General features: G+C 40.7%; 3 protein-coding genes across 7 annotated transcripts in view; 2 read left to right on the top strand and 1 right to left on the bottom strand.

Annotated features, from left to right (window-relative positions):
* Positions 1 to 25,675, top strand: part of LOC120954768 (probable nuclear hormone receptor HR3) — a 509,904-nt gene that overhangs the window by 169,942 nt on the left and 314,287 nt on the right. The gene's annotated exons all lie outside the window — the stretch shown is intronic.
* On the top strand, positions 18 to 1,050 carry LOC120956558 (uncharacterized). The gene is made up of 2 exons (XM_040378100.2): positions 18 to 868; positions 951 to 1,050. Exon 1 carries the CDS (start codon positions 28 to 30, stop codon positions 829 to 831), a length of 804 nt encoding a protein of 267 aa, XP_040234034.2. The 5' UTR covers positions 18 to 27; the 3' UTR covers positions 832 to 868; positions 951 to 1,050.
* Positions 2,419 to 21,562, bottom strand: LOC120956559 (prohormone-3). Of its 5 annotated transcripts, none has more exons than XM_040378102.2 (8): positions 21,173 to 21,562; positions 20,819 to 20,967; positions 15,913 to 16,090; positions 13,616 to 13,736; positions 6,028 to 6,232; positions 5,603 to 5,651; positions 5,236 to 5,292; positions 2,419 to 4,627 (listed from the first exon to the last, which is right to left on the bottom strand). In XM_040378102.2, the coding sequence occupies exons 3-8, from the start codon at positions 16,072 to 16,074 to the stop codon at positions 4,568 to 4,570; spliced, it is 654 nt and encodes a 217-aa protein (XP_040234036.1). In that variant the 5' UTR covers positions 16,075 to 16,090; positions 20,819 to 20,967; positions 21,173 to 21,562; the 3' UTR covers positions 2,419 to 4,567. The 5 variants fall into 5 exon arrangements, with proteins under 5 accessions (XP_040234036.1, XP_040234037.1, XP_040234038.1 ...); XM_040378103.2 differs by having other exon boundaries at positions 20,819 to 20,986; XM_040378104.2 differs by having other exon boundaries at positions 15,913 to 16,087; positions 20,819 to 21,088.

Here is a 25,675-nt window from a genome sequence, read left to right on the forward strand (position 1 = left end):
GATAGCGACCGTGCTAGAAACAATAATATGTTCCGGAATCGAATATCGGTCGTGCGGCGAGCAAAAAACGGCTCCAAACCCAGCAGCAGCATTCAATCGCCGCTGAGCTCAACCAATGAGGGAGGTGCGACAGGCGATGGCCCGAACAGTCTGCCGGTAGAACTAGAACAATCGGGCTTTAGTCGTGCAAGTGAGCTAGTGACACCTGCCTCACCATCATCATCTTCAGTAGCGGCAGACGAGTCGATCGTGATGATGGAACATGGCAAACTGGTCGAAGGCATTTGCATCGACGAAACGGCTTTTACGCTGGACGATAGCGGTGAAATTCGGGAGAACGAGCTGCGGCTAACGGTGGAAGATGATAACGATGTTACGAAGGATCTCGATTTTAGCCGTACATCGCCCGCCCTGTTTTCGATGACCTCACCCAAGCGTGCCCGGATGATGCTGGAGATACAGCGGTCGATCGATCGGAACCGATCCGCCATGACCGGTCCGGTTAGCAGCTCAACGCCATTTTTGATGCCGGCGGTGGAAGGTTCGGGATTCGGGAGCTCGCTGACGACGACAACGAAGTCGGAGGTTTCGCCGGCCGCTTTGCGGAGCAGTGTGGATGAAACACCTGTGCCACAGAATCAACAGCAACTGTGTCAGCAGGAGGGACAGCGAACGCCGTGGAGTGGCCGCTCGGCGGAAAGCCAGTCGATGCAGGCGGGTGCTTTGAAGCGCCAATCGATTGCCGGTGCGATAGACGATCTGAACGAGATGACGGAGGAGCTAATCGATTTTATCAAAGGCTTCGAGGAGAAGTACTCCGCAATCCATTAATGGTGTTCCTTATGGTTCGATAGAACTTGAAACAGAGGTAAATTTTAAGTCTTAAAATATCGTTCTAGCTCTTGAAGAGGATTGTACTAACCTTTCTGCACTTTTTTTTATCATTTTAGGTTTATAAAACAGATGAATAACGTTGAAACTTGAGGTGGAGCTGAAAATGTTTCGGATCGGATTTTCTAAATAAACTACACCGGTAGTTGAAGAGATGTACACATATAGTATCTATTTTTGTTTTTTTCTTTTTCATTCATTCATAATTTGTTATCTCTTTTAAAGGGGGGAAGGAGTGTTTTGCGCCCTGTGTGTGCCCACGTTGTACGCAAGAATCACACCACACTATTGGGGTGCTCCTTTTTCTTGTTGGAAAGGGTTAAGCAAACGTTACAGTGCGCATACTATGTGGATGAAGACTAAACTGCAGAAAATTCAAAATTATCAATATGATCTATGTTTCTCTTTCATTCCGCATGATCACGAAAACCATCAGCTCAACAGTGTAAAAGCAAGGTAGTGTGAAATCGTGCGTAGAACGTCGGCCCAAAGGTCGGCATAAGGTAAGGTAAGGTTTCGGTACCATTCTTCTTATATAGCAAGGTTCACGTTCACGGTCGCAGAGTGGGATCTTCAGTGCGATTCAGTTGTAAATCAGCTTAGTCTCAAGTGTCTTATCTTATTCGTTAGTTGATATGTATGCGATGTGCAATTTTTTTTCTCTCTCTCTCTATACCTCTTTCTCCTTTGTCATGTTTTGCTCTCTCTCTCTTTCTCCCACTATTCAGTAAGTTTGGTTTAGCTTGCAAGCCGGCTTTGAATAGAATTAGATAGTGTTCACATTTTGTTTTTCGTTTTTCATTTCGTTCTCTTCTTTCTTTGCTCTGTATGCAGGTGTATTTGATATGTCTCTGTAATAGGATCGGGTGCACTTTCCTTTACTTGTGCTTAGCAACAACAGCTTGTTTTGTCTGTCTTTTGAGTGTGTATGTATGTGTGTGTGTGCAGTGTTAGTGAAAGTGTAACTGGTTTTGTACACTGATATGTTTTCTGATTTTAAAATCATCATCATCATCAACATCACCTCTCGCTCACTTCTTCTCAACCTCAGGGCGGCTCACTCATGATCATACTCTAAAGGGCTATAGCATTACTCCCGGTGCAGCGTTAGAGGATCGCTGCTTCGATCATCGCTTTTGCAGCCTCCTTTGGTGGCCGGGTCCGTTTAGCGACCATCTAGCCGTCGTCTTTTGGTGGGGGGGGGGGGGGGGGTGTGGGGCTGACTGGAAGGTTTTCAGAGTATCGAGATGGGACATCGATTTCGTTCGACCAAACAACAAGGGTGAAGAAGGGCTCCGAACTCGTCGGCCCAAACAAACACGCTCACCAAAGAGGACCGAGACACGATGTGGAATGCCTGGGATCGCATCGAGCATACATCTTTAGATTTGTAACTCGCTCAAGCCTAAGAAAGAGAACCTTATTCAAAATGAACCGTTTCATTTCGATAGATCCAACCTTCAGCCGTTTGATGTGGTTCGCGTTTGAATATCGTTTTTGAATGGAAATATTTGTGATTTTTTTTGTCTGCTGTGCAGTTGGAAAAGATGTTTCATCCAGACACATGTGTTCGCCACACATCAACGGCTCGGGTTGATCGGGTCTGAAACGAAACTGCCATTTCAAACGGTTCTGGCGGTAGCTGGCAATTGCGTTCGCCTTATGAGAGAGCATCCAACAAGAACAGACAGACAGACACACTATAGTGGGGATTGTTGGGTTCTCTAGCGTTTTAGCAGAAAACTTGAAACGATGGGAAATGTTTCACCAGAATCCTTTTCCTGCACCGTTGATGCGACTCATAGTGGAGATATTAACACACATATTACTAACAGCTTGCATCGTCCATCTTTTCCAGAGAATATCTTCTTTTCGACCATAACTTCTTCGCATCTGCAATTTCGTTCAACAGACACACACACACTGAATAATTACTTGGGTGAAAACTTTATATTTTAAAGTCTGTACTTCTGTACTTGTGTGCTAGCTTGTGTGTATGTGTGTAGAAGATTAAAAGTTCAAAATGCCTCAGCCAGTATGAATTTACGTAAAGGTTTTGTTTCCTTTACCTTTTAAGATTTTTGTTTGGTTTTGTTCTTTTTTTGGTTGTTGTTGTTGGATTTTTTGGGGTTTAATTAGTTTTCTCTTTTTGTTTCCTCCATAGCTTAACGATACCGATACTTTCACTCCCTTCCTTTTGCTTTCCTTACCCTAGAGTGGATTGTTTGCAACTTTGGAATTGATTTGTTTTATGTTTTTCTCTCTCTTCTCTTTCTCTTCTTTCTTTCTTCCTTTCAATAGTTTCCTCTTTCTTCTGCTGCGGCTCTAATGATCGCAACGTTAGTATATCTGTATATATATATGTATCTGTATATATATATAAGTATATTTATATATTCATGTATAACGATATGTATTCATTGCATAAGAACCGATTATATCAGCAAGGGTATTTTATTGTATTGTTTTCAATCAATATTATGTGTGTGTTTGTGTGTGTTTGGGAGTGTTTGTGATTTTTTTTTCTCCTTTTTTTCCTTGTTAATAATGTGTAATTGGATGTGCCGCATAATGGACGAAAACAGTTTTAAGCAAGCCTATCCCGGCGTTCACCAACCCTTTGCACACACACTCTCGTCCGCTCGCTACACGCAGCTATCATACACAAGCCTAAAAGATGAAAACTGGAGAAAATGGGGACGAACGTGTTTAAAAACGACACATAGCTGTAAAAAACACACACACACGCATATGTTAAAAATTTGTAGCGAAATATCGAGTAGAGAACAAGACGTTGTTGCTTCGTTTTGCATAAATGCTGTGCGGTTTACATTAGTGTTCATACCGTTTTTGGGACTGTACACGTGGCGTCAATCACAGTGGAACGTTTAAGCATGTTTAAGAGGAAAAGGTGAACCATTCTCTTGGGGGGAACATTTAATTCACGCGTCTCCGTGGTGCGTTTGTATGAAAATAATACCTTCGGTTTCCCTTTCTACCACTGTGGCGGGTTCTACTGTGATCCATACACAGCTTCTACACACATTCGCAAGACTTTAAGACTATTGCATTGTATCTAGCTGAGAACGGAAACTGGTTGGATTACTTTCAATGATAACGGAACTAACGAACCTAATTGACAATTTTCTGTTTCTGCTTCATGTCTAAAGATAAGTGTTTGATATGTATTCGTTCCGATAGGTTATTTTGTTCTCTCGCTTGAATGCACTGGCTGGTTCTGCTGGGTATGATTTTTGCTTCGGTATTTTTGCTCTGCTATTTCCCACTGTTGTGGGATTATTTTCTATTAACTGTTTTGAATGTTTGAATATAACTGAGAATTTCACATTCAGTTTGCAACGAACCCATGTTTCGCTTTCCACTTAATTTTGATTGCTCTCGTAGTTTTTTTTCCTCTTTTCTGAGTTTAGTTTTCTTCCTTTTGGCGCTACGGGTTTTTTTCTGTCGGGGCAAGGTAAATGAACAAACTTCATATAAGAGTTGAGTAAAAATGTGTGTTTTTTTACACGCTTCCAGCGTTTGTGCTGTCCAGGCTGTCCAGGATTAAAGGGCCATAATTTGTCTCACGATTCGGAATGTTCGGTTTGATTTACGATGTTTCGTTTTTTGCATGGTTGTTGGGTGCTGCTGCCGTTTTGCGTGACATCCCACTGGTTTAGTGCTTGTTGTAGATGATGCGCTTCTCACCTGCAGTATGCTCGATCTGGTGTTTTACCTGTTGTGTAGGCAGAGCGACGAAGAGAAGGATACGGTTTAGAAATTAATACTGTTTCATTTGTTACAGTAATGTTGATTGGGATTTAATAGATTGTTCGATTAAGAAATTTGCCAAGATATTTGAGTAAATTGTAAATTGATCCTTGAGCAAGTCTTTTGTACGAGAAATATTTTTTAATTCACTTTAAAATTTCAAAGAATCGTCTCAGCAATTCTTTCAGTGACAATAATAATAAAAATGGCAAATTAATGAATCAAAAAGAATTATTTCAGAAATTGCATTAAAATTCGTATTTACTAAGCTTATTTTTTATTACTAACGTCATCAGTTTGATAAAAAAATATCTTCTAGCCTATTATTTGTCTTCTAGCCTATTATTTGTCTTCTAGCCTATGTCTTATCCTATTTCTAGCCTACTTCTAACCTGTGTAATATCAATAGCTTAATGCCATACACAACAAAGTGTATCAAATATTGTAAATCGAGTTCACACTCATTGATAAATTAAATTCAAACGTTTCAATTTGTTAAAAATGCTCAATAGCTCCTGCCATTCCTAACGAGGTTCTGCTGTGTCATGTCATTGCCGTCGTTACCATATTTACCTGATCGGCAGCAACCGTTCCAACGCAGAGCAGAGGATCTTTGAAGTACGAGCATACCTGTAGCGGAAAAAAAGAATCATAGCATAGAATAGAAAATCAATCATAAAGCAATATATGCCCAAGAAATACGGTACGGTAATTCACAATCAGCTAGCAAAACCACCCGTCGTTTGGGGTCGTGGTGACGACGCGCGATGATGATAGAGGTTAATTGAAGCGAATTTCCTTTGTTAGGAAAATCGTTTCCCAGATGAGGGTGGATAGAAGATATCGCCGATTTAATAGAGGGGGGGGGGGGGGGGAAATGGGCAAAAACCAACAGGGAGAAGAAAGAAAGAAAAAACACTATTGTTGCAATCTTCCTTACCTTACGAGGCACTTGTCGATGTCTTCTCTGCACCTGACAGCATAGTCCGCTGTGTGTTGGTTCAGGCAACAGCATGATGGGAGATAAGAAGAGAGAAAGAGGAAAGAAGGAAAAAGTAAATCATGGAGCTTCGTTTTTTTCTTCAAACGGTCTATTGTCGCTTTCCATCATCATCTTAACGTGATGGGTTCGGCCTCCCTTTGCCTTTGGTGTACTGATCTCTAACAGGCTTATCCAGTACTCAGCTGGATTAGCGTATCACAGAAGGCTTGCTTGATTATGAGATTATACTTTACTAGCTTTTAAATCAACCATTTTAATGGTTGCTACAAACATTTCTTTGAATACCTTTGAATCTTTTGAAGTTGTTATTTTCTGGGTTTTTTTTACTGAAAGCTGGAAGGTTTTATGTTACGAAAACTTACCGCGTAATATCACAGTCACTGGACGTGATGCAATCTTCGCCGTACTGCTTGGCCACGATGGTTGGCGGCCGGCAAACGCTGGCACCGCTCAGCGCGGAAATGTCGCACACCAGCCCCGACTCGCAGTCCGAATCGTGCCGGCACAGCTCGCCATACTTCCGTCCGTACAGTGGCATGCACATTCCCCTGACTGAAATTGGCGAAACTTATGGTGTGGTGTGTTGCGTACGAAATAGTTTTGGCGAGGATTGTTTGGTTGTTTGGTGGGTTTTTATTTTGTTGGGTAGAAATTGAAGAAAAGAAAAAAAAAACAACAGAAGAACCGGACAACGAACGCACGAACGAAGAAAAGGTCGGGAGGAGAGAAGGGAATTCGATTCGATTAGTTTTGCCGTTCGATTCGTCGAGAGTAGTGGGCACAACAACATACGGTTCACATGTTTCACACACACTCAAAACACCGAATGTTACAGAAGAAGGTAAGACAAAGTTGAGGAGAAAGTACATCCGTTACAAAGCGAAAAGCAGCTATGGAAAGTATTAAAAGTTGAACAAGTTTGCTTTCACAGAATGGAACAAAAAACATTCAAGGAAAAGAGTAAGCATTAGTTTTACGACATGAAAATAGCAATTAATGTTGATGGCAGTTTTCACCGTGTCATGCAAGAGCGTTTGATGAGAAATGTGCGCTGTCGCTGTTGCGTGTTATTCGTTCGAATTATTTATATTACCTGTCCCCGGTACGGTGAATTTTACAATGCATTCGCTAAACGATGCTAAATATTTATTATTCAGCTTGGGTTCTCAGCTGGGAAACACTCGCAGTGAAAATCTTTTTACGATCGCTCGCATGATTAGCTCATTAAGTATGCATGTGGGGACGACAGTTTCGATTTATCGCTGGATGTTTTTGTCGAGTTTACGAACACATTACGTTAAAATTCCCGGATGAGAGATTTTATCGGTTTTTGGTTATGGTTTACGGTGGAACAAAATGGTGGATATGGTTTGTAAATGACTTTAGAGGTGTATGAAAATATTGTTTGTATGTGTGAGGTAAAATCGTACCAAAATAATCAACAGTTTTTGGGTTGATGGAATAACGTTTGCATTAAAAAATGGACTCAAAAAATAGAGATAATTTCCTTCCATTGACATTATTTCAAAGGAAATTATTCAAGCTTAGTTGCAAAAATAAATCTACGACCTTGTGAGGTGTCTTTCGTCAGTCAGGAATTTTCGTCCGGGCGGACGAATACATGCGTGTAGGTATGTTTTTAAGATCTATTTTCAGTTTTTATCAATTCCTGCTCAGTTTTTGCGACAAAATTTTTAAGTAGAGCTTTTTCATCATGTTTGTCCATAAAAAAATCCATTGGACGCAGCTGGGGGATGTTGGGCTGTTGCACCGATTCGCAAACGATTCCTCCGAAATTCGCCTAAAATGATCAGAATGAGTTTTGGCGTCATTGCTTGCTGCTGCGAAGCCAGTGAACTCGATTTCTGCTTCCTAATATGTTTGTGCATGTTTCCAAGGTACTATTTCAATCTTTGGCCGGTTGCATCGACCTCCCAGTCAAGCGAACACTGTGATGTAGAGACTTTTCCCTCGATCTTCTCGGTCGGCCAGCATCATTTGGAGCTTCTTGTCGCTTAGGGTCGTCGGCCATTCGGAACTGGGCTTTCTTTCGATGCTCTGATTGTTATCTAATAGTACCAAGACGTTGTAAATACCGGAACAGGCTTATAGGACGTCCACAAACTGCCGCACGGAGTCTTTTTAAGACGCTACGGGGTGCCGTTCTTTGATCGCGCACGTTTCTAAACGGAGTTGCTTCACTTTATTGGACATCACCGTTAGAGTTCGACTGTTAAAGGTGTCACATTTGGTCTGCTGACTCATGGGATATTATTTTTTTAAAGTGCAGTTCACGCCCATGAAAAATCGACAATTTTTGTTCATTTTTTTAATGCAAATATTAGAGTTAGTTGAGTAAAATTATCAATAACACAAATGTTATAAATAAATCAAATAGAATGATACTGCGGGGACTTAAATCAGTTTACTATAGCAGTTTGACACAAAAGGATGCCTTTCTGTATTTCTGTATGACAGATATAAAATACGTTTATTTATAACCGTAACTGCCAATAAAAGAATTAGTAATAGATCTGGCAAGGCTAATATAGGGATAAAGTAAATAACTTTAAAACACGAAATCGAAAGTAGCTATTGCTAAGATGGAACGTAATTTAAAGAAACGTCATGCTAGAGCATTTCTTAAAACATAAAACACGAATATACGAGAACATTGAGTTACATTGAAATAAGAAGTTGCTACTTTCTGCAGAGCATAAACCATAAAGGCGGCTGGAAATTTCCATCATTTTTCCAGATAATAAAATACATCAATTGAACGCACTGGAGCGCTTTTTTGATTGCTCTCTCTCTCTCTGGTAAAAGAACATCAAACCAGATTGATGTGGGCGCATTTTTTTTTGCTCGAAGCAAGCCTCCCGCGCCAAATGACAATGCAATCGATCTTGCATGGAGACGCCCGGTACCTGTCGTTGATGAAGGATGGATGGTGTTATTTTTAGTGTGCCGCCCTTGAACGGTGTCCGACTTGCCGGAACGGTGTCATGCTGTCACAGATGATGATGGTTTTTGATCGGAAAATTTGTGAACGGACATAGATGGGATACGTCACATGGGGAAAATGGCGCAGGCGACCAAAAAAATTGGTTCCTCTGTTTGAGGCTTTTCAAAAGGAATGCCAAGGCACATTGGGACAAGTTTGTATCGAAACATTATGCAAAAATAGAAGAAGAAATTGCTAGTCAATCTTTTTTATTGAGTTATAATAATACTTGTCGAAAGCATTTTACTGTACAGTAGAGATAAAATGAACAAATGTATCTTTCAATATACTAAAGCAATAATTGTAGTAACAAAGACAACAGAATAGAACACTTCCTTATTTACGCACAACAACTTTATTTACTGTATCTATTGTTGTCAAATATCTCCATCGCTTTTAACACAATCGACCAAAAAAAGAAGAAAAAAACCCAATCATCACCGGGACCATTCCTCCACCGTCGCCCGTCCTGTTTCCAATCATATAAACAGAAAATATATTTATCATCCCATTGCACACACACACCATCCTCCGTATCCGGTGAGAACAACCACCAATCCACAAAACAAATTACATCCGTATGCTCTGGCTCATCCTTTGGGAAGTTCGTGCAGGTTCGTGCATGGTTCGTCGTGTTTCAATTGAACAAAGTGATGTTTATTGTGTGGAAACAGAGGCCAAGCCGAGCGCTGCTGGACAAACAAAAGAGCTCGAACAAAACGTACAGCGTTATGTTCATTTCCTGTTTCCTGTGTGTCTGTCGAAGGGGTTGACTTCCCCCTTTTACTGATGGTTCTTGTTGGTGGCAGAGCGAGCGACACGATTCATGGACGCTACGCCCCGAGCTGTTCGACCTTGTTGTGCTGGTATAGTTTGCTGTGCTACACGAGCGTAACACACATGGGACCATGTCACATTTGTGCGGCGATGCTTATCGATAGACTCGAACTCGATGTCCGCTTCGAGATAAAAAAACGCTCGTTTGGGGGTTTGTATGCAGATAGGTGGCCTTAACAGAACTCCAACAACATACACAGACTCCAAAGGACTTGAATGACGGGTGGCAATCTTTGACTTATTACTCCTACCCACAGAATAACATACACACACACGTGAATATACTGAGTGGATGGTCCGGGCGAAGCAAAGGAAAGTAAAATGTATCTCACTGGTAAGGCGCACAGTGTTCGGGGAAGCGACAAGGTGGGGCAAAAAATTAAAAGCTCCCCCAGGGGCCCTCAGCAGCGCTCTGTTATGACGAGCTGTTCTGTGTGACGTGGTTGGTATTCGTCCTACGCTCCGAGGTTCATAAACCATTCACTGGCTGTCATGGTACAAACCGGCCGGGTCCCCCTATCTGTCTCTCATGTGACTCTAAACGACCAGCGTCATGTCATTGTGCTTCCAGCACGCACATACAGTCTCTTACGCCCGTACGGAGATCGGATGGTGCAGACTTTGAATGACGAGGTTCAGCAAAGTGAGGTTTATTTTTGCCAGTTGATTGGCCCGCAGCAAAGGGACCGTAAACGACCAGAGCTGAGAATATGTACACGCTTTTTGGTCGTTCTTTTTTGCATTTTTTTGAGTGGGAAGGATGTTACACGCTGCAAAACATGGATAAAACTCAACCCGACGCAAGACAGGGGCAGTTGGGTGTGTTGTTATGTTTTTGCCGCATAATTTTTATGTGGTGACTAGCGCGCGCGCACACACACACACACACACACCACATGTGCTCCACGTTTGGAGACGCCTCTGCAGCGCTGCAGACGCTATAGAGCGGGGGTAGTTAAATGAAACTAGTAGCTAGAATGAGGTGAGCTTAAATGGATATTCTCGTTTCATTATATCATAACAGTCATTAATTTACAAAGAGAGCAATTTAAAAGCATTACAGTCCGAGTGGCGTACAATAAATGGGTCAAAACATTAAAAGATTATAAAAAAGATTCCCCCAATACATGTGGAACATTACAAATGCTCTCGTTTAAACGTAATTCTAGATTCGGGTGTTCACTTACATGGCAGCCTAACACGTCTAATGATCATTATGAAAACATGTTATCAAAAGCATTGGGTATCCAAGGCCTTATGTTGCGTGTTGGTAAGCAGTTTAGCGTAAAGTAACTCTAGTGTATTGCCATTCGTTTTCGTTTTCGTTTTCGTTTAGAATTTTTGAAGTATAGTATGCATCCTTAGCCATAAGCTTATTTCAAGTTGGTTATATCGTCTTTCATGATTCCGTAGCTCGTTATGTCCTCCGTTTAGTGTCAGGTGTATGGTTATTTAAATTGAAGCATTTTAAAGCACGGTTAGACAATGGCTTGGTGTTCATTAAACTTTTTTGAGGTTTAATTGACGCCCCATAATTTATAGAAAATCAAATCTAAAAGCTTTATTTTGTTTAAATAGAACAGAACTTTTACACAATAAGCTTAATAGTCTGTTAAAAATGTTAACGATGTCTACTTTTCAAATAATAATCTTGTATTAAGTTCATTACTGATTTCGTCATAATTATAAAAACCTTTATAAAAATTTAATATTTTTATAGTTTTTGTAATCCTAAATCCTAAAAAAGTAGAGTAAAAGTAAATACTGATTATACAAAGAAATATTGAGTATAATTTGAAAAGGTTTTTTGTTACAAAAGTTACAAAAGAACACTCTAAAAATTCTACCTTTAAGGCATGCATACCTTTAATAGGTTCCTCTTTTTGATCATATTCAATTACAACACCGTAATAGCACACGTTCGATCCACTTTGTTCTAATTTGTTTACTTCTTCTCGATACCCACGGGCGCTTTTTTCTTAGTCCTTCTTCCACCCCGAACCCGCGAGCTGTTGTACGATACAACGATCTCGTACAACGCCAGTCGTTCGGCACCTTCTCTTACGAAGGCTTTGAAATATGATCCAGGTTGAAGCTGCATGTCTGATTTATATAATCTAATACACGTTTTGCCGGCCTGATTCGCTATCAGTTCATCGTTAACCTTCTCTCTTTCTCTTTTTTGTGCCCTGCTGCTAAGCTGATAGCATTATCGGGTTAACACCTTTCTCGGCGGATTTACTGGATTCCAATTCAAACACCCACACATAGTGAGCGGATCCTGACCGTTAGTAAGAGATTATAAATAAATGATTATCCTGCACCAATTTCGCCAACGAAAGCCCGAAAATGTAATAACGTTCGTGGAGTTGAGGCATCATTTCTCCTGTCGAGCTAAAAACGCTCCTTCCGCTACAGCGATACATCGAACCCTCACCATTCTCGATTGTTTTGTGCTGTTTTCTGTTTACTCCCACTTTCCGCCGAGGCTAAAGGCTAAATCAAGGTAAGCCACCCAAATGATCCTTAAAAAGATGAAGGTTTAATAGAGAGTGACGCGAAGGCGCCGACAATGACTTTCACAGAGTGTTCACGCAGACGAACCCATCGTTCGTGTATTGTCTTTTTTTCTCCAACCCTGTGTGTATGTGAAACGTGGAACAATCCTAAAAGGAACAACCTTTCCATAACAATGGGAAAGCAAAATCGACAAGAGCGCCCATTCGCAACGTTCTCGGACGTTGCTGGCGAAAGGGCGAAAATCAAAATGACAGCGGATTAGGGTCAAGCATATAAAGCAGGGGAGGTCAGAATTGAGATTTGTGCACCTTGAACGGTACGAGTTTCTCGGAAGCTTCTTTTGCAGACAGGGAAAAAAACAACAAACTCTGTTACCTTATTTATGACGTGAAACAAAAAAGGAATCTGTGGAAGGACCCAGCAGAGGGCAGCGAAATAGCGAACCTGATCCAATAATCCCATCGCATGATGAAACCTGATTACCTCTACGGGGCACTAGATTGTGTGGCGGTCCTTTCGCACAACAAACGTTGATCCCAAAAGTCATAAAAATATCATATGGATATATAATTAATTTTCAAACCCACGCTTCCGGTCACTTTCGGCAACGGGGCGAACCGGTTCGTGCTTCAAAGACAACATCGGTTGATTGCATCCCCAACCGCTTCCCACTCGTCAACAGGACGGGGTGAAACCAGTGAATGTAATTAGAATTTAATTGACTTTCTTCCCACGCGCGCGCGCGCTTCCGAGAGCGGTACGAGGGAGTTGTTCATTTGTGTGTTGAAGTTACCCCTTTTCGGAGTAGCTGATTGTAATCATTTCACCTGGTGTAAACGGAACGAGCAGCTTTCCGGCTTTGTAATGCCATATTAAAAGGTAACGCTGCGAGTGAAATTAGTTGCGGTTGTCAGCGTAACTTTGTGTGTGTTTGTGTGAGCTTTCCATGTTCGTTTTTCTTGTGTTGTAATGAAATGATAAATCATCTCCTAAAGGTTGGGAGCATTTCGGGGAAAAAGCTCACCAAACGTCCTCGGAACAGATGCGGCTTTGAAGCGGCTGTTTGCACCGGAGGAAACCGCGAAACCTTGGCTTATTTAAACTTTTTTAATCTTTGCGCCTGACGGTTCCCATTAACTGTTTGTGTATAGGTTTTTTGTGTAACATTTGTGCTTTTGTGAGCAGCATTTATCGCCATCTTAGTGGCAGTAAACAATGATCCTTCGAAGAAGTTTCCCCAAAGGTCTCCAAGACTTGGATACTAAGCCCGCCGTGACATCCCATGCCATGATTGCTTGTCACTTGCTTTTTTGTGGCGATGAAGAATGGATTTATGAGCCCTTCAGTAGCAGAAAAGCAGAGCTTTCGGAATGCGCTCAAGAATCGGTGAAATGAAATAGAACATCAACGGAATGGTAAGGAAGCACATTCATAAAGATTGTAAAAGTAGTCGGAATATATAGAAACATCGAAAAGACAGTCAAGGAGATGACACAGAGAGCAGACACAACGAGAAGGATAGAGAGACAGTTTGGAAGGAAAAACAAAAATGTGTAAAACCATCGCGTAGATGCACCGTTGCGGCTTACCATCGTCCACGGCTACACAGATAAATCCGGGACAGCAGTACTCGTTGGCGGAGCACGCCCGGGGATAGCACGGATCCGGCTCGTAGCGTGGGCTTTGCTGCTCTTCGTCCAGGATTTCGTTCTGCAAGTAGAAAGGAAAGGAGTTACAAAAGTGCATTAGAGTGACAACGAGCGATCACATTTGATGCTACCCGAACGAGAATGTATTTAAATACATCTAGGAAAATGTAAGCTGCTTAACAATCCGTTACACTTTATAAGCTTTCACAAGAAAAGCTGTTTTACAGCAAAAAAAAAGAGAAAAATTCAAATTAAATTATACAAGCACTGTTTGTCCCTTGCCCGGGCAGGGTCGTATCGTGCTGATCGATATTTACGGTGTAATACGACAGCATACACAGCAGAGGCTTGCCAAAACTCATTTACATCGCGACACACGAGAGAAAAGGTGTGGCAGCGGTGAAAACGGTAATGAAAGAAACTCCCGCCGTGCTCGCAACCATGTGTGGATCCAAATTTGGAATTATCCAAACATGAAACATGGTTGCGGAACTTCTGTTAGATTGGTAAACTTTCCATACCGTGGGAGGTACGCTCGTTTCAATCAACGTTCTCGTTGGCGCGCGGAATAAAGGGGGAAAGCGCCCGACGGACCGGCATGTGTGATATGCGTTGGCGGTTGATTAAATTACCATGTAAATGTTATTACCCCTTCGGCTGGGTCGTTCTTTGGGCACTTTTTTTTGGGGGGCTTGAAATCCCCCCAGCAACGGGAATGTTCTTTGACATAGTTTCAGCCCAATGGCTCAGCGCGTTCGAGAGAGGCTACGGACACCAAAATGGGTTGGATCAAATTGAAGTTGGAATGAAAAGTTCGAAGTTCTTTCCACGATACTGCAATTAGTTTCACATAAGAGGCTTTAGTAGAGAAAGTTTTTTGTTTTAAATGGATTTTTTACTTTAAAAAGTAAGCGAATATCATGAAATTACTACACGTGGTTGAATGCGCTTAGAATTTTTTAATGCTCTTTCAAATTTGGCAGAGCAAATGTAGTTATTATTTTGGAAAAAGTATGTTGCATTCTTGCACTATATAAATATACTATATAAAAACTAATTATATATATAGTTGAAGCTGACCAAAATCGTCCTATCGGCTAAAACAACGATAGACTAAAAAGATCATCCAAATCTGCATCTTTTTGGGTTGTAAAGACACTAACTTCAAGAACTGGAGTCATACCAGTCAGTCATTCTGAGATCATTTACTAAACTATAGCCACGATCGCTTATATAACATACATTTGTTGTAATATTGTTCAATAAGAAGAAAATTGATCTTATATTTGATCACTGCACATACAAACAAGGCAGCTAACGTTAAAGAGTATATTTTTCAACATAAGTGATCTCCAATAATGATTCATAATATATTAAAATCATATCATACCACATATATGTACCCCAATTTCCAGTAAATTTGATTCTTGCATACACACACACTACATCAAAATGTTTTATAACTGCGTGTAACTCGGCTGTGTCCGATATGTTCGAGATGTTAAACTGTTTCCATAGATAACACTGATTTGATTCCTTTCTACTCCCTATCTGTTTCTCGATGTCTTTAAGCGCAATAAAGATATTGCAACACACCACCGTACTGGTTTGCCGTGCCGCCACTCCACACACGCACATTCCCCAAAAAACCGCATGTGACTATATTCACTGTTATTGAGCCAATTTACGTGGAACAAGATGTGGGACTTTTGGGGGATACAATCTTACGCTTTTATCGCATTATTGGAGGCGAAAATAAAAGCCCTTTGCAATGGTTATTATACTTAATGGAGAAAAGGGAAGAAACATGCTCCTACCTTTCACGGCCATTAAAGACAAAAAAGGACAAAAAACAAAGCAAGAAATTGCCGGAAGGTAATAATATTTTATTGGATGTGTGGTCAGCCGGGGCTTGTGTGTGTGTGATGATAGAAGCTTCCGGTCTGGTGGTTTGGCACCGGTTGTGTCAATATTTATTCACTGCCCGATGGCGTATCGATTAAATGGGTGGAGTGATGTAGGTGTAGATAAAAGCATGATAAAAATTCGATTTCGATCCGCACACACCAGAACAAAGCAAAGACACGACAACAAAAAATACCGTCCAATATGGAAGTTACTCCTGCAGGTTGACATACATTCGCTTGGTGTGCTGTTTGGTTTAAAATGTTTCACAACTTTGCTACCAATATTTGAACATCATGAATTTAAAAGTACGATAACAGATGATGCTATACCTGTAGGAATGATTGTGGCCGGTAGGATCCTCCATGACTGCCGTAGCCCATGTTTGCTAGCATTTCCGGTGAGAACCTATTGAATAGCCCGCCCCATGCGTTCACACTTCCGCCGAGGAGTAGAATCGCACCGATGGCCATCCACAGGGCAGGAGATTTCATGTTGAAAATGGTGCTGCTAGTGAGGAAAAGGAGAAGAATGGTAAGATTAATATGAGAATTATTTTTAGGCATTTATGGAGATATTTTTCTATACATTTTTAAACATTATTATACGCTGGTTTGTACTGGATGTAGTTCGATTCACATTCGGAATAGTAGAAGGAAAGATAGTAAAAATCGTATATAATATTGTTTTTGTAAACGAAGTCACAAGCGTTAAAGATAAGACGTGCTTGGACATATGTTGTTATGTTTTTAAACATTACTTTAGTTCATTCGCACGATACCCCTTATTTTATGATTTAGTGCAATAGCTGGAGCTAAAACTAAGACTATTATTCAAATTTTTTTAGAGGTTTTTAATTTGCTGCAGCAAATTAACTATGATCTTGTGTCGTACTAGTAGTCGTAATCCATTGATTAGCTCACGTGATGTGCTTTGCTGTCTGTTTAGCTTAGTCATCTAACACATTCTAAAAACTACTTGTCAAACACATTGCTTAAGTGTAGGTCTTAGTCACTAACTTGTTGCGTATCATTGGTTGTATGGAACTTGTGCTTCAACTTGTATTATATTATTAACCTTACCGCTAACAACTGGTTTTGAATGCAAAGCTTCAACATGATCATTGTAACGCAGAGTTTCGATTGGAGAATTTGAGAAGGACCTAAGAACATAAACTCCAAACATAACCAGTTTAGTTATACCCATGTTTTTAGCAAGGAATATAACATGAGTGTAGTGTTAGATCAGTAAATCAAGATGATTTATTTGAATGTGTTGAAAATTCTGGCCAAAATATAAATCTAATTGTTATCAGATTCATCCTAAGAGTTATTCAGTTATTTCCGTTAGTTGTTACTTATTTCTTTAGGTGCATAATTGTCCTACTTCTATAGCTCTTACGAGTACGAAAGTTGTCCACTGACATCAAGATTGGTTATTCTTTGGTAACAATTTAATGGGTATTTAGCTCATGTAGTTGTTATGCCTTTAAAATAAACAAAGTTTTTCGATCAATGTGAATGCCATTTCTGAAGTATCTAAAAAGTGTTTCTGAGTTGAAGAAATAATAATGATCCTTATGATTTATCGATTTAAGTGCTGCTATATCCAACAAAAAGTTTCGTAGTACCCAAAACTATTCGATGGACTTAGGTGTTCCGTGTTTATTTGCTTTCATATTTCAAAATGCGATTTCTGTGTTAACATCTAACGTAGATACTTTGCACTGAAGTTTGTGTTGCAGGAAATATTTTCTGAATTCTATCTCAATAATAGTAAACGATTCCGAAAATGGTTTCTTAACCATGCTAGAATTTCACCGACCGCATTCGATGCCATTTTCTGAGCGCCCGTCCCGAGTGAATTTCTTCAGAATGTTAAACTTTCTTCTCTCAATCAACACCATTTTTCATTCCTCTGCAAAAAAGTACCCATACAAACACACTCACACTAAGCACAGTTTCTGCAAACAGCAATCAATCACGATAAGTCAACTGGGACAGTTTGTGCAGCACGTACAGAGTATGTATTTTGTTTTTGCTTGCCTGGCTGGTGTGGCCACCTTCAGCAAAGAAAAACTTTGCTTTTGTGAGGCATAAAAAACGGTCATACAGATTTATTTCTTCACCGTACAGCAATGGTTTCCGTTGTGCTGCTATTTTTTTCCCAAAGCCCCGTCCGTGTGCAAGTCAGCCGGCAGCGCAATGTCAACCGTTAGGCAGGGTATTTATGTGGAATATATGCAAATTACTTGCCAGTTCAAGTGCACCCAGTGCCAACCATAAACTCAGTGAACTTGAATCTTCTACTAAGTCGTGACTGACTGGGATTTTTTTTTATTTCTTGCTTCGCCCCATTCCATTCTGCTGGTGAAAATGCAGTTGAAAATGCCATCCGAACACCTGAAGGCTGCTGAACGCTACAAGCGACAGCAAAAAACACCAGCACCACGAGCGAGCGCACCGAGCAAAACCGGGCAAAAGTCCTGACAGGATTGTGAATGACATTCACAGCTAACGGGCACCAGCCGCGCACATACCACTGCAGGGTCGTCGTAGTCGTCGAGGAAAAGTTGTTGACGCCATAATGCAGCTAAGGCATGGGATGAGAGTTGATGGTTTACGGTGGCTGGTAGCAAGCGCTGGTGGTGTTTGGTACCGTTTGGATGGAGAGTGTAACGGTCCGATGCTACTGAAATGGTTCTTGCATAGGTATGCATGGCTGTGACACCGTAATGATTGGCGCTTGGAGAGGGGCGTTGAAACAGAAGAGCATAGCAAAGAAGGAAACTGTTTCAACTGTGCTGCTATGTGCGTGTTTTTCGACTTTGAATAGAGGTCATAGGTTACTAAAAATTAGCGTTATTTTGCTGGTTGGAAAGTGATTAATGTTCAAGAACTTGTTTATTGAATTTTGTGGGATTTTTTGTTATCGATCCTTGGGGCTATCTACAAAAAAAGCCTATGTTCTATTTGAATCATTCTTTTGCACAACTTCCTGATGCTAATCACAGTTCTAAACACCAAACAGAAAGGCAGGAAATTAATACAACAACACACGTACAAGCCGTGCTAGAATTTATTGCCCCCGGCTTGCTGTTACTCGGTGGTGGGGATCATTCCTCCTTCGTATATTGCAACGCAACGTAGCGAAAACTACTTCGCACTATGAAACTTTTGCCAACACCACCCTTCTCTCTCTCATATCGGCCGACTGTGACTCATCCGAGGCGTGTATGTGTGTGGTGTGTATCACGGCGATAAGATCCTGGCGGAACCGGGGCGGTATTGCCGGAAGTGTGCAAAGTTGAACCCATTATGACCTTTATAGCGTCACCTCTTGGGGCTTGTGAATGTGCCCGAGGATGGACATTAATGCGGTGGGGAGGAGGATGCGGGATGTTTTAATTACGACCAGAACCAACCTACAACACACTGTACCTCCCGATGGGGAAAAGGGTTTTTCTTGCTGATGGTGATTATTTGTTGACTTCCGTGCAAGATGTTTGATAGTGGGGAGAACATCCATTAACGATAAAAAGAACTCAAGTATAATGAATAAAGAATAAATAGCACCAGGCCAAAGTGGGCAGATGTGCTCGTTTGGATAGTGCAAACTGTGTTAAGAAATTTCCCTTTAGATAGACAAAAAACTACTATAAGAGAGACTTGTTCTTATGATGTGTGCTAATCTTTTTTTGAAGAATGTATTTATCTGAGTGTTTTATGAATTTGTTGGATGATCTTTGACTAGTTTTGTTAATGAATGTCCATTTAAAAATCGTACTCATTTCTTCATAAAAGTCCTTTGAACCTGGTTCCATTCACTACCAACGTCATAGGACATAGAAACCCGCTGTGCGATGTTTATCGTGGTAAAAGGACTACACCTAAAATAAATGTGTCTGTTAGACGAACACACTCATCAATCACACGCCCCAATGGAAACGAAACACCTAATGACAGGGTATTTTTTCTTCGTATTTATGCGTGTGTGTGTGTGTATACATTCAAGGACCAGCACATCAACAAGTGAAAAGGTGTGTCATGATGAATGATGTGCATCATTTTAGAAGTTTCAGGTGAGCTTTTTGTTTTGTTGAGTTGAGTTGGCGAGTCGATTGACAAATAAACAAAAACATTTTTGCGCTATTTGCGTCGTTGATGTGCTGTTAAAATAATGCGACGGTAGTGAGTGGGATTTTTATCACAGTAACAACTTGAATTCCTGGAGAAGGGAGTGGTCATTATGGTATAATTCATAATAATAATAATAATAATAATAATAATAATAATAATAATAATAATAATAATAATAATAATAATAATAATAATAATAATAATAATAATAATAATAATAATAATAATAATAATAATAATAATAATATTACAAAAGCTTGAAATTTAAAATGAAATAATCCCATAACAAATTAGGGATATTCTTAGAGTTAAAAAATCCAGAATTTATTATAATTTTAGGACATGAAAATAATGTAACAACGAGGTCAGTTGATATCACAGCGCTACAATCGCAATATTAGGAAAAAATGCCGTGATTGTCTTTTTCCAAATTCTGATCTCATATTGTGACGTTCTATTGAATCGTTAATTCCTAGCGCAACATTACCTCAAAATAGCAATCTGCCCTTTATCCAATTTTAAAGTGAATTCAAAATAGCTTCTCAAGAACATTCAACCTAAGGCGACCCTTTCTAATATTTGATACAAAGAGTTCTAAATTTATTTTCCCACCCACCATGGGGTATCATTTTCCCACAGCTCACAGTCTACTGCGAATCGATTCTTCGGTGTGCAGTCAACGATAATCGACGCAATGGTACATCGATTCTGAGCCATTTGAACCGTGGCATGAATAAATGAGAGTTATCCTTTACCATGGCCAGTTTACATTATAGGTTAAACACACATTAAACCTTCGTTTCGTCGTACTGGGTAAAAGACAAATCCGTTTTTTCTCTGTTGACCCCGCGTAATACCTTTGCCCTTTTTCCCGTGGGGAATGGTTTTGCAAATGTCAACGTAAATTATAAATATCATTTCTGTTCGGTGTAAGGGACAAATAAATGAAGCAATTTTAAAAAGGGCTACAAAAGGTTATATTTGGCGCAGGGAAGCAAACGTTGGGGTAAATGTCTTGTTTGTTCGACGTTTTATTTTTACTCATAAGGATCGTTTGAAAAAAGATTCTCTGCCATCTAGAATAATAATATATCCTTACCTTGGGTTCAGTGTAAGAAAGCTTCTTCCAAGTCACGCCAAACGATACTGGCCGCTGGAAGTCCCGTTGAGCGTTTTTAGCAAGCAAATGGGCCCGTCTACGGTTGCGATTCGTTAAACCCGTTTACAGCAAAGGTTTGCAAGGTCACACTGCAGAAGGTGGAAATCACTGGAATTAGATTTGCTGCTCTTAACACTTTTTGGGGAACTGAAATTCATCCACCACACTTTCACGCATCAGACACACACACACACAGAACAGGAAATAGACCTTTTTTTGGAAAATGAAAAATTTGCTCGCATCAACTCACTAACACACAAATAATCAAGTACCAGCACACACACAAACACTTACACGCTCGCACGTGGTTTGGCACACACGCTAACCCGCAACCTGCTAGCAATCTAGCCACACGATTCCGACGACGTTCCAGGCAGTAGCAGCAGAGGCCGCAAACTGATTCCTCTTCCCGGTGCTCCCGGATGCTCGGCACAGGATGCTACCGATTATCGGTGCTTTTCGATTACTTTTCACCACGCGGCCGCCTCCTATTACGCCTCCCTTCGCAAGCTGTACTAACTTCACCTTTCACGCACACACACTTAGACACACACGCACGAGCTTTGCAGGACACAGGGCACCTTACTGGAGGGCGCGTTTGGCAGGGGTTTCTCTGTCGGTGAGCTCTGGCAAGCGAGCGTTTCCACGGTCAAGAGTGAACTGCTTGTCAATGGCACCGGACGGAGCTGAATTAAATTGTCCGAGGACGAAAACGCAAAAGCTCGGCTTCTTGTATCCTTGAAGCGGGCGAGAGCGAGAGAATGAGAGAGAATGGTAGCGTTCGGCAGTGGCTTCGAGAGCGATAGGGTGTCAAGGTAACACGCTAGCTCGGGAAAATGAAAAAGCATCTTTCCCGAGAGTGAGAAAGGATGAGATTAAAAAATAAAAAAAGCGGCCCCTTGAGTTCATCATTAGGTTCATTAGGGAATTTCCTTGGAGTAACGTTTAGGCTGTTAAGTAAGAATTTTAACATTCAACAAAATTAATTGATATTTTACTGTAAAATCTATATTGTTCTTTACGTCTGAAGTTGAATTTACAAATTTTAAAGTTGATTGAACTGTTCTTTTACACCAACGAGCTCAACAATTCAACTAAAAATAGGCACATTTCATAACACAATTATTTTTATTATATTGTTAAGGGTTTTTTTCGAATTAATTGTTTTGATATATGATCCGCCATGCCATGTCTTTACGGGATAATACATGCTTATTCTAGAAAATCCTCAACGGAAAATCCTTCTATAGACCTAATAAGCATGAATGAAACAAACCAGGTTGTTAAGACCATCCTTTATAAACAAGAGCACAAATTATTGCTTCGTTCCTATCTACAAAAAACACCACTCCAGTCCATCGCTGTGAAGATGGTCCATTTGGATGTGATTTGTTTGGGAATCTGCAGTCAAAAACATTATTGTAGGCCTCTTGTACATCAGCAGAAAGTGACCCAATGGATGACGCTCTCCTAAGAAACGGGAAGTGTACGGAATCCGGTGGAAAATTACAAACATAAAAGAAAGAAGCCAAAGATGAACTCCAGTCGGCTATGTTGTAACGAAACGCGAACGTCTCCCGACATTGGAAGCTCGTGGCTCTTGGTGTTGGTGTGCGTCAGTTAATAAACGAATCTTGATCCGAGTATTCCGTCGGAAGCACCATGCTCTCGCTGTGGGATGTGCGCAAACTCGCCCACCATAAACGTTCCTGTGTATCGCATTTTTTTCAGCTCGTGACGCGACGCGTCCACGATGCAAGAGAGAAGCGTTCGTTCCGCTGGTTAGGATGGCCGTCTACGTAACGTTCTTGGTAGAGATGGCTGGTACTGGAGTGGCGGGAAATGGTCATGGTTTTTAGGTGACGGTTGATGACGCTTCTAAGTCGATTCTGGGAATACAGCAGGACGCTACATGTGTTTCCGGACACGTAAACCGGGCCCGAACGCTCGACAAAGAATGGTGTTATTTGCGTCGCATCATAAAAGGAAGAATGAGTTGTTTCGCAGGATGATGGTTATCGGGTTTGCATCATCTTTCGCCCATTTGAGCTTTTGCAGGTTTCACTGGAATAAGTTATTGTTCCACTATCCTTTCACAATTAATTTACTCTTGCTGGCAAGCGACCCTGTTAATGGGAAACAATTTCATTACGTTCCACATCACTCAACATCAGCTATACATGGTCGTGTTCTGTTATTCATTTTCGTATATGCATGCCCTGGCTCGAAGTTTTGTACGCCACTCGTGCATCAGCTGTATTATTCATGAGCTAAAACGATGCAAACAGTGCACAACTGAAGCGTTGAATGATTGCAAATTCGACTGTGCTGTGTTTTGGGTAAATGGAAGTTTTTGTTTTAAACAGCAACACGTCAATCGCTGAAATGGAAAAAGTGGAAGTAAATGTTTACAATTCCTCGGAAAAAGCTGGTCGTTGTTTGGGGATGACTATTTGCTTTCACATTCTGCACAGTTTCTATCCATAGAGGTTTGTTGGAATTTATACATCACCATATGGTTTGCTCGGATATATCGATAGGATGGGGTTTCAAGTAGCTTTTTTGCCAAATTCTATGTAACTACATAACTGGTGTGTATGATTTGGCTATGATTTTCCAAAAAGATTCATGGAAATTGGAGGCAAGATATCCTCGAGAATTCACTAATTGTTCAGATTTTATTTCATTTAATCTTGAAATTTGCAACGGTGGGAACGAGTCGTTCACAGGAGAATGTTCAAAACGATTAAATTGTTTGACGACTGCCTGACGACTGTCTCAAAAATACGTCATAAAATCTGATAGACTGCTTATTACTTACTTACCACCATGTTCTATTGATTGCTTGGTTGCTACATTAATTCATTCATTAAGTAAGTTTCATTTGAAAATGATTACAGTTAACTACAGTCATAGAATCAATAAAAGCTGAAAATGAAAGACACAAAGTGTTGCTTAAAAGTGTTACTTTCTTCGAAGTAAAGTTGGAAGTAAAATGTCCGTTTAGTTTCTTGCGCGTATTTTACATATTTCGCTTACCGATGCTACTGTTGCATAATATTTTGTTGTTGCATTTATGCAAATAATACGTTGCCTTTATGATACTGTGAAAAGTTTCCTCACAAAACCGTAGCACTGTCAGGAAGCCATCGGGGAATGGTTTTCACTCGCTCGAAACATTTTGTTTGCCTAAAGGTTGGTCCCCCCTCTCCCCCCGCTGAAAAAGCGGCCATATCGCAAAAGTACGCAAAAGTGCATCAAGCACCCACCACCAACGAGGACGGCTACTTACAGTGGGTTGAAAACGTACCGAGCCGATCGGTGTACGGGCGGCGTTCGAGTACAGAGAACGTTCCCGACGCAAGGGTTTTTGTGCGTCGGAGTTGTGCTGGGGAAGCTACATGCTACGCGCTGGGAACATGTTGGTACAGTAGACATAACTTTTCATTTATGCAAAATTTTCCTGCTACGCAAGTTTTTGCTCAGTGCAGACCGTAAGCCATGAACGCGGTGGTGGTGTTGGTATCCAGCAGGGCAAATATTGTAGTGGGAAGAAAGAATGGCGTGAACGTGAAGATGGCCTTTCAATGAGTATGGGCTCAAGGCGATGTAGAACGAATAGATGGAAGTATTATGTTTCGTATAGTACCATTTATTGTAACAAGTTGGATGAGGCGGAGTTTGTTACTGGTTGGTTTCAGTAGAGAAAAGATTTTTGTAGGTGAAGTTTAAATATTAAATTTAGTTTTTGATTCCAGCTAAGGCATTTTATTAAAATTTTCATACAAAAATAAATCGCACTCTGTTCGATTTTACCACAGCACAGTTAAGTTAGTTCTTGTTGAAGGATTTTTTCTTTATTTACCTTGCACTAAATAAAATTTGATAGATCAACATATTATCAGCATATTGCATACATTCAGGCACCTCGGATGGTCATCAAGGAGAAATGTTTACTTTTGCCCCAGTATTGCTCAGTGCACAGTTGCCTAACTTCAGGCGTTTTCTCGTGTTTCGACCAATTCAATCGGAAGAACTGCAAATAAAGCTCGATTAAATTTCACCTTCCACTATAAAGATGACAAGAATAAATAAATATGCCTTTGCGTTCAGATTTAATTTGAATGCTGAATCTAATTAAGCACCTCATATTAATTTCCATTTCCTTTGAAAACAATCGCCTCGTTCAAAGGATTTCCATAAAACCCGAGCCAAAAGAATTTATTGCCTGTCAATTTCTGTCCGACTAAAGTATCCACCCCTTTTTCCTCGCTTCTTTTCGCTTGAAGGATTTCGTGAGAAAAGTGGAAAGCTTAAACCATCTGCATTGATATTCAACCTGCATCGACAAATTTGCCCGAAGCATACTGGAAGGTTTTCTATCGGTTTTGGCCTTGCCTGAACTAAAGCTCAGAACGATAGCTTCGGCACCCTGAAGGGATTGTCTTTTGCGATTGCACCACGTTTTTTTTATTTTCTCATTTTTCCTGCCTGTTCTCGTAGTTTTTGTGCAAGCAAATAGCTTTTTTTAGCTATCACCTGAAGCAAGACTGTTCTGTTCTTTGCAGCTTTGCAGCCGTTCGCTCTTCAGTCGGTCAAAATTTGCATCGTCGACAATCGGTGGCCGTTTGCTCTACAGTCGGTCAAAATCTGCATCGTCGACAATCGGTGGAGCTGAACGGTTCATTTAATCCTTACTTAATAGTTAAATATTGGTTTTTCTTTTGCGTACAGGTGGAAGAGGGTTGTTTATTGCACACCCTGTATTAGCATCCTGTTTTTGTCGAAGGGAGTCAA

This window comes from Anopheles coluzzii, chromosome 3 (assembly GCF_943734685.1).
Source record: "Anopheles coluzzii chromosome 3, AcolN3, whole genome shotgun sequence".
Classification (NCBI taxonomy): Eukaryota; Metazoa; Arthropoda; class Insecta; order Diptera; family Culicidae; genus Anopheles; species Anopheles coluzzii.